We start from the raw sequence: 12,076 nt of genomic DNA, 5'->3' as shown, positions 1-12,076 counted from the left end.
AATACTCCTCTATGGAAGTGAATGCTGGAATCTCAAAAAGGCTGAAGGGAAAAGATTATTAACTACTGAAATTCTTGTGTAGAGGCTTAATGTAATCCCCGTAGATGTCCTAGTGACTAGGACGAAATATAGGAAGTATTAAATTCTATTTTAATTCTTTTTGAGTGTTGTAAAAAATCCATTAAACCTCCAACACTTAAGTCCTCACAGCACTTAAGCCTCTACACAAGAATTCTAATCATCCATGGAGAAGAGTTAGCACGCAAATCCAAGCAATACGGTAAGTCAAAACTACGACTATCTAGACAACTTAATAGGCTGGCCTTTTTAAAAAGATGTCGGGATACAAGAGTGATACCGAAATGTGTTAAAATGAAGATCAATTTCCGTTCCAAAAAAGCACTCCGGATATACAAACGTGCCAGCTTAGCATTACTACGCGAGCAAATCGCCTCTACTCGTGCTGCCCTCGCAGTGACGAACGCCGCCATTGACTCCTTACAAGCGGAGCTCTCCACCGTTCTTAACCCTGAACTTTGGTCAATTCTCTCTGACATTTCGGAAACTTCTGCACAGAGAGAATTTCAGAAAATAAAAAACAAACACGTCAAGAAATACAACAACCTGGTTAAAGACAAGCCACAACCACAAATTCAACCGCTCCAGACAGTAATAAACCTCTCGTCCAAAAGGCTCAACGATGATGCCGTCAGTGCCCTTTGCCTCGGCCGTAATTTTGCCGTCGCCCCGAAAGAAGTGCCGGTACTCGATGTAATGGTTAACGTCGAACGGGGGATCGGTCGCTTACCGTCGGAGGTAGCCAACAACATCAGACTCGACGTAGCCAACATCCTCGTTCACTCTTCGCCTCCAAAAAGTAACTTATCTTATTCCCAACGCATGACTCTCCAGAAACTACGCAAAGAAAAAAGTATCGTCATCACCAGAGCGGATAAAGGTAATGCCACAGTTGTCCTTAATACCAGCGAATACAATCGTAAAATGAACATTATCCTCCGCAATCGCGCTACCTACATCCCGCTAGAACACGACCCCACAAAAACGCAAGTTAAGAAATTAAAAATCTTACTTAAAAAAGTAACCTCCTGGCCCCCCCGACGTCACAAAAAAACTTAAACCTTTCCGCTCCCGTCCCCCCCGAATATACGGTTTACCAAAAATCCACAAACCTAATTCCCCACTCAGGCCTATAGTAGATGCCACCAATGCACCTTGTTACAGACTGTCTAAACAGCTGGCCAACTCTCTGTCCCCCCTCACCGGAAATTCAGCTTCCTATATAAAAAACTCGACCCACTTTAAAGCCCTCACAGAAAATTTAACCTTGAATAATACAGACATATTAGTAAGCTTTGATATCTCCTCCTTGTTTACCAATATTCCCTTAACTGACACTTTATCTCTCTTAGAAAACGTTTTTCCCTCTGACATCTTAGATCTCTTTTCCTTTGCCATCAACTCTGGGTATTTCGCTTGGAATAACAAAATCTACAAGCAGATAGAGGGAACTGCCATGGGCTCCCCCCTCTCACCCCCCCTTGCCAATTTCTATATGGAAGATTTCGAAAAACGAGCCATAGACTCAGCCCCACTCAAACCGTCTATCTGGCTTAGATATGTAGATGATGTGTTCTCTATTTGGCCTCATGGCCCAGACACGTTAGATTCCTTCCTTGGTCATCTCAATAGCCTACATCCAAGAATCCAGTTTACTATGGAAAAGGAAAAGAACAATTGTTTACCCTTCCTAGACACCTTAGTCACGCGCCTGCCTAATGATACACTTGCCTTCACTGTATACAGAAAACCCACACACAAAGGCAGATACATTCACAAACTCTCCCACCACCACCCCTCACAACAATATGGCATCATTAAAACCCTTACCAAGAGAGCCCACAATCTTTGTTCCAGTGGAACCGCCCTCACTACTGAGCTTAACCACATACACAGAACTTTCCTCTCCAATGGCTACAGCGAACACAGCATCAAAAAAATAATAAATTCCTCCCCCATTCCCCGTCCCTCTCTTCAACAAGAATTCAAAAATGCCATCACCATACCCTACATCCGTGGCACTTCGGAAAAAATAGCCAAGATACTAAAAAAGTATAACCTACACACAGCATATAAGCCCTACCGCAAACTGGCTACCCTTATCCGTTCTACAAAAGATCAGCTCCCTCCTCTCTCTCTGCCTGGAGTTTACAAAGTACCCTGTTCCTGTAAGCTTGCGTACTTTGGACAGACAGGCAGATCAGCATCCATCCGCCTGGAGGAACACAAGTCGTACATCGTTAAACACAACTATGGCCATTCAGGCTTGGCTGACCACGTTTTGGACACCACCCACAGAGTATCATGGAAGAAAACTGCCATGCTCCACCACAGCAAATTCAAGAAAGAGAGACTTTTCTTAGAAGCAGCAGCAGCTCTCAAAAACCAACCAAATCTACAAATACGGTTGCATTAAGCTTCCGGAGATTTGGGAAATAGTCATCACCAGAGGTCCCACCTTACATTCCAGGCCACCTACAACTGCCCTTAGAGGGCGCTCCACCTAGATAGGACTGTATTGTCACCCACGTGGTTGGGCTTAGTATTGTAAGTTTTTGTGTGCATGTTACATTAATTGTCTTTGTAATCCCCGTAGATGTCCTAGTGACTAGGACGAAATATAGGAAGTATTAAATTCTATTTTAATTCTTTTTGAGTGTTGTAAAAAATCCATTAAACCTCCAACATAACTACTGAAATGGGTTGGCTAAGAAGATTACTTGGAGTATCTCTGCTGGATAGACTAAGAAACAACAACATTAGAAAACGATTAAAAAAAGAAATAACAATAGTAGACAAAATCCAAGAAAGAAGACTCCGATTGTTTGGCCATGTGACCAGAATGGGAAGAAAGTTACCATCTAAAGCTCTGAATACAACGATGGAAGGTAAAAGATACAAAGGGCGACCCAGAATTAGATGGATAGACAAAATAAAAGAGGATCTGAAAATCAAATTGCAACAAGTGACACCAAACTGACAGAATTGTTCGGACTCTCCAGGGACAGACAGAAGTGGAAACAGTTCATTCGGCCTCATCATCCACATAGATGATGGAAGAGAGGAGAAGAAGTAGACCACATATCACATGCATATAAATTTCATTTCATCCTAGTAGCAGTTTTTTTTTTAGTTGCTGCCTCACACAACTGCATACATGTAGAGATTCCATTTTCCATTTCACTGTTGTTTAAGACTAGTTATCTGTAGTTTAATCAGTCTTAATTAAATTAATCAACTGTATTTACATGTAACTTTATAATTACAATGAATAAATCCCAGTTATCCCTTCACCAACATGTAACTACTAAATGACTATATTTCAGCATATACTAATGCATACATTTATTAATTACACACACACACACAAGGATTTTGTAATTCAAATCAACAGATGATAATGTCTATGTATTTTAAAACACAGAATTTTTTTTTTTTTTTTTGAACAACAGGGCTGTTTACTGCAAATGTGGTGAAACATAAGTTTAGAGAAAATTTAAAAAAAAAAAAAAGTGGTATTTTGGTAAATGACTATAAACAGGCTAAAATTCAAGCACTTGTATATTTCAACACATACAGATTTAAATATGTTTATGTTTATAAGTTACTTTGTTTTCTCTTGTAAGCACATTCACATCTCTTTTTAGAGAAACCTATAGTAGTCTGCCATCATATTAGAATCCAGGATTGCATTTTCCTGGTGCTGACACTCCATTATCATGAAGTCCTAAGTTCTCATCTTATGATATTTTGTTATAACTAGTTCTTTATAATTTACAACATCAATGTTTCTCTCAGACCTCTCTCTTAATAATTTTCAGGTTTCTAGTTACTTTAACAAGGTTCATTTTTTTAATTCTTCATTTTTTAATACTTTCCTAACATGAAGTCCAACAAACATAATTTCTTAATTTTGGCTTCTGAAGAAAATGAGGCCTATGAGGCCTGCCTTTTCCTAAATCCATCAAGTCAAATTAACTTTAAAGAATATGAAGTAATAATGAGGAGCCCACTTTTCATTTCAATCCTCTGTTTTGTACCCAGAGTAATGAAAGTATGCCATCCTTTCATTCATAGCAAAAGCAGTTTGCTCTGCACTTGATTTATAACATCTAATTTTCAAATGAGATATCATAATAATTTCAAGAAATGAGATATTCAGCAATCTCTGCATAAGACCTCTAAACAGACTGAGTTTATTATGTATTCCTCTGATGCAAAGCATATTTAGATATGTCCAAATCATACCCTGATTCATTTTATTATTATTATTATTATATGGGCATCTCGATGGAGTCTTGGGAGGCAATTACACTAACTTTCATATACACAAAACTTTTTTGTTTTGTATATGAAATATACACAAAACAAAAACAAGTTTATGAGTTTAAGAAAATGAGGAAAAACAAAAACAAGTTAATGAGTTTAAGGCGCATCGCCTTAAACTCATTCACTGTCATGGCACTCACAACTAATTCTGACTCCACATTCCACTCGTTCAACCTTCCATGCATAAAATCTAGTCCACACTCTTACACAATTTCCAAGGGCAATCCTGAGTTCTCTATCTATTCATCATGCATTGAAAAATTTCTTTTGTGTCATTCTCACAGAATCACTTTAATAACTCATAAGTTTCTATTGTGTCCCTTCTTTTCTGCCTATCAATGAAATTTTGCAACCCACAAACTTTCAGCTATCATCTTAGGGAGCATTCCACAGACCTGTCACCAGCTTGGTCACTCACCTCTGAATTCACTCTCCACCTCCTCAAGAAAACCAGATGACCAAATCTGTGCACAGTATGATTCAACCACAACAAGATGTGGTTGAATCATAGACATATAATGAGGGTTAATAACCTCCCTATCTTAATTTGTTAGCATGTTTTTCAGCTTCCAAGTAATCCATTGTGCTATTTTACCAACTTTTGCAATATGCCAGCTAAACTTCAACTGTCTGTCAACCATTATCTCCAAATCCTTAGCCTCAGAAGACACAGGTGCCGCCTAAGCATCTATATATTCACCTTTTATCAGTCCATTTTGATAAGGTGTCACTGACCTGACAGCTGTTTCAAACTGGTTGGGTCTCCTCAGAGATCAAGTAAAAACCTTAAGAGAGCAAAAACTCTTGTTCAGTACTATGGAACTTGAAATATGAGAAACGTATTTTTTTGTAAGAGAAATATATACAGATGCACCTATGTCTTCTAAGCAGTCCATACTAAGGCAACTCGTGAATGCCGGAGTGTATTCCCATAAGCTCTCTGGTCAACTTACCTTACGAAACGCTTTCATAGTTTCTACATTCAGCTTTGAAATAATGCTGGATCTAATATCCACATGACTTATAATTTCGCATCGTCAAACTGAAGCCTTTTAGCTCTTTATTTTAGTAATTAAAATGTTAGTATTATTACCAAGTCCGTGTGGTTAGCCTAGTGGCTGTATGCTTTGCAACCATATGCCTGGGGAAGGAGTGCCCTAGATTCGATTCCTGTTGGAGCTGAAGGATCTTCCTCAGCCATAGCCAAGTTAGCCAGTCTTGGGTGTGGACAGTAGGGTTTTGGTGTTTACTGCAGACAGTAAATATGATACTTTAAAACAAGCTACTTCAGGCAACCAGTAAACATGGTGGTGGTTTCATACCAAGTGGTAAAAACTGTCTGGCATGAGATCTAAATCCACTCTGCCAACCAAGATGAAGTTGACAGAAAAATCCTCTTAAAATTGGAACTCAACAAATGTATACATTCTCTTTCTTTTTAATTCCTGCCAGCCTGAATGGCTGAGTGTCTTGAAAAAATACTGTTTGGTCTCTAGAGCAGGATGTGGATTATCTAACCTCAGTCTACCACTTATAGTAGAAGAGGCTCTTATGGAGGAAAAAAAAAACAAAATAACTTTGTCCTTATAGTTGTCATAAAAAAAAAAAAAATTAAATTAAAAGCAATAAGAATATAAAATGAGGAAATGCACCACACTCTAAAACAGGTCTTCATTTTTATGAATAATACGTTTATGTTTCAGGAAACGGAAGTATTCAAATAAGAATGAACTACTCCGCGCCCCCCCCCCCCCCTCACACACACACATCTACAAACAATAATAAAATACAAACCATATGATGATCACTGATAAGTCTATTACTGCAATTTATATGTTTGGCAAAGCACATTCTCTTGCTTTGATTGAATACTGATTTTGTCAAAAAAAAAAAAAAAATTGCTGTTGATAAGTGAATTCTAAGATTAGTTCAAAGACTCCAATAAATATAGTAAAGAAAACACCTCCTCAATGCTAATAATATTGTCAACAGCAAAGAAATATTTTTAATAATTAATAGATATATAACTTTTACTCCTCTTTCTTTTCTAAGTAATCTGTATAATTTTTATACAAACAAAAATATCACATTAAATACAGAAATAACCATTCCAGCATTTAACATGTCAAGGCATAAGTGCATCTTTTACCATTTCTGAAGCAAAGATTATTCATCATTCTTATAATCTTATCTGTCTATATTATATTATATAGTCTGCACGGTTAGCCTAGTGGCTATGCGCTTCGCAACCATATGCCTGGGGAAGGAGTGTCCTAGGTTCGATTCCCGTCGGTGACGTGAGGAGCTGAAGGATCTTCCTCTGCCATAGCCAAGTTAGCCAGTCTTGGGTGTGGACAGCAGGGTTTTTCCCCCAGTTTATTCTGGGGTTTTTCATCCCGCAAAGCAGGCAAACTGGCCTTGAGAACTCAACACTACAGGCCATGGGATACACCGGGGCATAAGGCTGACCACCTTATCCTGTAAATGGAGTGAGGTCCGATGAGCAATGGACCCTCGACACCGCAAGGTAAAAGAGGGTATAAGGAAGATGACATGACATTATATTATATGTATATTTATGTTTGGCAGTAAAAAACTATTTCAGTGAGCTGATTTTTATGTATTTTGGAATTTTAACTATTCTATTATTACTATGATGATTTTAAAGATTCATTTCATCATCTTTTAATTCAGAGTCCATATGTACAAATTTCAAGACAATTTAGTTAATCTGTTCATATGCATTCTGAATAAAAAGGTCTTGAAATCAATCTTTAAAATAATATTAATAATAGAATAAATTAAATAAAAATAATAACTAAAATTATTACTCGTAGAGAAACATGGTTTTTATCAAAAAAGAATAAATATAATACATACCAGCACACTCAAAAGCCACTGTATTTATAGTTGAATTGTCAGGTTTAACAATTCTTGCTACCTTCAAAGGAAAAAAAAAAAAAAAAAAAAACAGTTATTGCTTACAATAAAGAGAAACTGTAACAGAGATAAAGTAACTGCATTTGGTAAAAAATCAGTATTTCACTGTAAGTATTTGATTACTTTTAACATTTAATTCTGTTAGTAGGCTTATATGCTGGTTACTCATAACTATGATTTTTCTTTTAAAAATTGCCTATATTTTGGCAAAGTCACATTGCCATCATCAGGGATCACAAAATACAAAGATATGTGCACACAAGCACATATCTTAACACTGGGCAAATGAAGCTGAAGAAAAGTGATGAAAATCAGACCTAGAGTCCTAAACAGCACACCCTAGTCGGCTAAATTGGGTAGGCTGGCCTTTAGGCTGAAGAACTTAGGATGAATGCACCCAAATTTGTTGAAGCAGGGCTGAGGTAGGTTTGAGGAATAGCCTCGAATAGTCCTGTAAAGTTTTCTCAGATTTTCAGGGCTATTCTGTTCTCTGTTTTCATTTTTCTCTGTGTCATGTAAATGGTCTAGCAATAATAATAATTAATATATAATGTGATATACAAAGCAAATAACCTTTTCCTTCCTTCTGTCTATAAATGCTGATTTTATAAGGCATCATTTTTTGTAAAATGATAAATAGCATAAAGTATGCAATTATTATTATTTGCTTTTCGCATAACAATAATTGTTTATTTACTCATCCAAATCTATTCCTTAGGTTGAACTGCATGCATCTTCTATAAATATTTCCATGCTAAATGTTCATCAAAACTATCATTAGCAATTATTCCTCCTCTCTTTACCAAATCCATTGCAACATGTGCAGTAACCACCCAACACCCTTTCACAGTCAAACTCCATACTCATAGAACAAGTTTCTCTTCCTTCATCCCTACTGCTCCTATGTTCTGGAACAGCCCTCATCTCACATGTTTCCCAAGGAATACAATGCACAAGCCTTCAAATCCAATGTGAACAAGTTCTTCATTTCCCAACCCTCTTCCTATACACAGTCTAACATACTATAGGTTGACCACCAACGTCTAGTCTATGGGCCCAACATAAATAAATAAATAACACTAGAAAAAATTCTGTTTGCATGACTTGAACTATTATAATTATTTAGTGAATTTATGATACAAATTAGAAACAATATCACTGAATATCTCTTTGAACACATTTAAAGTCGCTTTGTTCAAACATTGCATGAATTTTTAAACTGATATCCTCACTGCAATGTTCAAAGTGAGGATATCAGTTTAAAAATTCAAACTTTTGTCATTTATTTATTTAGCAAATGATGTACATATAGAAAGTAATAAGGGAATAAACAAGTGGAAGGGTTATATAAAACAGAAAAGGCAACATAGTTTAATGGTCAGATTCAGGATCCACAATAAAGCTTGAGGATTAACATTAAAAAAAGTCCGTATAAGTTCCAGGATAAGAGAACACAGGGCAGTCACTAACAACATGGTTAATGGTCTGGGCTACATTGTAACAATCACAGTATGGATATCAGTCCATTTCCATTTTTTGAAGCATTTGTTTGTATTTCCTATGTCCTGTCCTGATCTGGTTAAGTGTTGACCACAGATAATATGAAAGGCCAAAATCTCTTACTCTAGCATTTGGATCAGAAATAGTTACATGAAAGTTAGAGGTGTTTTCTGCCAGTATAGTTTACAAGGTGCTGTGATACAAAAAGCTTCATGCAATATTTGCAAAGCAGTTCTCCAGGTAGGCTGTCAAGATTTCAGTCTCTGAGAAGCTGTGTAGGAGATGTCTGTGTATGGGCAAATCACTGTTCTCAATCATTTTATTCTATAGGTTACCTAAAGCCCTTTTCTTAATAACAGAAGAAAAGAAACATTACTAAGTGTTGGATGATGGTAAGCCAGTGTTGATCTTATTGTTCCAGAAATAAATCTCAAGGCTTGATTGAGATGGACATCAATCAGTGAGGTGTAAGCACTATTAAGCCACACTGAAAAACAGTATTTTGCTGTGGGAAACAATAATCCAAAGCTGTTGTTCATAATGTACTAGTATCTGAGAAGCAAGGCCTGAACCCTCTGATTCTATAAATCTGATGGAATCTTGGTGTTCTTTCAATTCTGATCTTAGCAGAATGGTCATTTTGTCCAAAATACCAAGTCAACATGAACAGGGTACTTAACAGACACCAGGCAAGGATAGTGGAAGCAATTTATCATGTCATAGTAATTGAAATATACAGGCATTATTGTAAATAAATTCTAATTTCCTTTGCATATGTTAAACCATTTTTAAAAATATATTATTAACTTAATAAATAACCAGGTTTTAACTCATAGACATAACACTAGATGTATTTCTTCAACATGTTTCACTGTCAATATGGCTGACAGCATTTTCACAAAGTTATTTAGAATAAGTAAAAAATCACAAAAAATTAAATGTTTCCCAACTGCCATTATTTTTATAAACTGAAAAAGACTGGAATGATAGTTAAAAAAAAAACAAAAAAGGGCTTCTTTTTATTTTTTTTTAAAGTTTATGGAACAAACATTCTTACATCCCTTATTTTAAAGATAGAATGTCTATTTAATGAACATAGAAAAAATAAATTTTAAAGCATTAACATGCTTTAAAACATTCTCACTAAATATTAATATTCACAGCAATCTGAAGTAGGCTACAGTTTAAATAAAATACAATTTTAAGAAAATAAACTGAATATGAAATTACAGAAATTTAAATGTTAAACAGTTACCTTAAAGAAGACTTCTATATATTGTTCTAAAGTGGGTTTCTCCTAAAAGAGAAAACAAATTATTATTTTTATATTATTAGTATTATAAGAAGTGACATTAAATTTTAAAGCATTAACAAGCTTTAAAACATTTTCATTAAATATTAATATTCACAGCAATTCTGATGTGTAAAAAAAAAAACTTTAACATAAGCAAAGGTTTTCTATTAATGCCTTAAATATTGTACTAGTTCTGTAGCAATTTTAGCTAGATGACTGTGAAATTTAATGAAGCAGGTATTTCACAATGTTTTATGTTGGCAGAATTATTAGTCTGGGATATGTTTTAAATATAACTACTATACTTTGAACTAAGCTACAGTTTAAATAAACAAAATTCTAAGTGAATATGAAACTGTTATCAGGGAAACTGAATATCACTATGATGGGAGGAATCATGACAGTCTGTATGTAAGAGCGACAATGTTAGGTATCTATGTTAATGTAGGAATGGTTATTATTACGGAAATGATTATGATGAGAGAGAATGATTCTATGTTTGTCTGGTTTGGACCTATCAATCACGTATAAAGATGTCTGCATAAGTAAGGAACTAGATAAGAACAGAGATCTGCACGATGTCGAATTGTCAGGCAGACCACAGACAAGAGTATACAAAAAAAGCATGTAGGTAACTTATGTGTATACACAAATGCTAAGAGTATCAGAAACAAAGGCATAGAGTTGTTGCCTTGGCTAATATATTAGGACTTCATATTGTAGGCCTTACTGAGACCCAGCTGTCAGAAGCAGATATGCTAAATGGTATTAAGTGCAAAAGGTACAATATTTGAAGAATGGATAGGAGAGGAGGGGGCATGATGCTAATGATATCAGATGACTTAAATCCAGTTAGAGCTGAGACCTATGACTGCAATACTAGTAAGAGTTTTTCATGTAGCAGTGAGTTTGAAGTCATCTGGTATGAGGTGGAGTCTAACAAGATCAAACACATAGTAGGATGTTCTTGCAAACCTAGTGGATCAGTTGCTAGTGACGAAGAAATGCATTACCAAATAATTACGATGGGTGCAAAAAGAGTAATCATAATGGAGGAATTTAATTATCTGAACATTGACTGGATAGTTGTGAAATCACATGAGAAGAATGGAACTGAATTTAATAAGCTGTTGCAAAACAACTTTCTCAAGCAGCATGTAACAGAAGGATCTGGTGGTCAAAGAGTGTTAGAGTTGATTATAGTGTCAGAGGGGATTTTAGTTAAAGATGTAACTATTCTGCCTCCAGTTGGTGACAGTGAACATATAGTGCTCACTTGGGAAGTGGTTAAGTTCATGAATGTTCTATGGAGAAAATGTTAAATGCTGAACTACAAAGCATGAAATTATGACCACCTGAGGAGTATGTAGAGAGTGCATGGGAAGTGTTTAGAAAAATACTTAAATGATATCAGAATGTGTCCCTAGAGTTCAAAGAATAAATAGAGTAGGAGTGAAATGGATGTATGTGTAAAAAAAAAAACTTTAACATAAGCAAAGGTTTTCTATTAATGCCTTAAATATTGTACTAGTTCTGTAGCAATTTTAGCTAGATGACTGTGAAATTTAATGAAGCAGGTATTCATTAAGCAAGAGATTTGTAAGAAAAAAATGATGTGGAAGGAATACTATGTGCATAAGGATGATAAAAGTTGTGATAATTAAAAACAACAGGCAAGAAGAGTTACAAGTGTTGTACAGAAAGTTAAGTGTGAGTATGAAAAGAAACTGGCTCCGCAATTTAAAGACAACTCAAAAAACATTCTATCATTATGCTGCAAGTAAAAGAAATAATGAATTTGAAAGAATAACTCTATTGAATGCAGATGGTATGCATATGACTGATGCAGAAGTGGCTATTCAACTAATAAGTAGCCATTTTTCTAAAAGCTATCAACTTGGTATATGCAACATTGAACTCACCACCACTACCTCT

The 12,076-nt window shown here is 35.6% G+C and overlaps 1 protein-coding gene across 1 annotated transcript in view; it reads right to left on the bottom strand.

Annotated features, from left to right (window-relative positions):
• The window catches only part of LOC150107426 (ran GTPase-activating protein 1-like), a 295,507-nt gene that overhangs the window by 49,253 nt on the left and 234,178 nt on the right, over positions 1-12,076 (bottom strand). The window contains exons 12-13 of the mRNA XM_090391286.1: positions 10,103-10,144; positions 7,288-7,348 (exon numbers count right to left, since the gene is read on the bottom strand). Coding sequence (XP_090247412.1) covers positions 7,288-7,348; positions 10,103-10,144 — 103 coding nt within the window. The remainder of the gene's footprint in view (positions 1-7,287; positions 7,349-10,102; positions 10,145-12,076) is intronic.

Source organism: Typopeltis vanoorti, chromosome 4 (genome assembly GCF_054136105.1).
Source record: "Typopeltis vanoorti isolate ZY-2024b chromosome 4, IOZ_Tvanoo_1.0, whole genome shotgun sequence".
Taxonomy (NCBI): Eukaryota; Metazoa; Arthropoda; class Arachnida; order Uropygi; family Thelyphonidae; genus Typopeltis; species Typopeltis vanoorti.
Note: the sequence above shows the minus strand (reverse complement) of the source record. Positions and strands in the feature narration are given on the sequence as shown.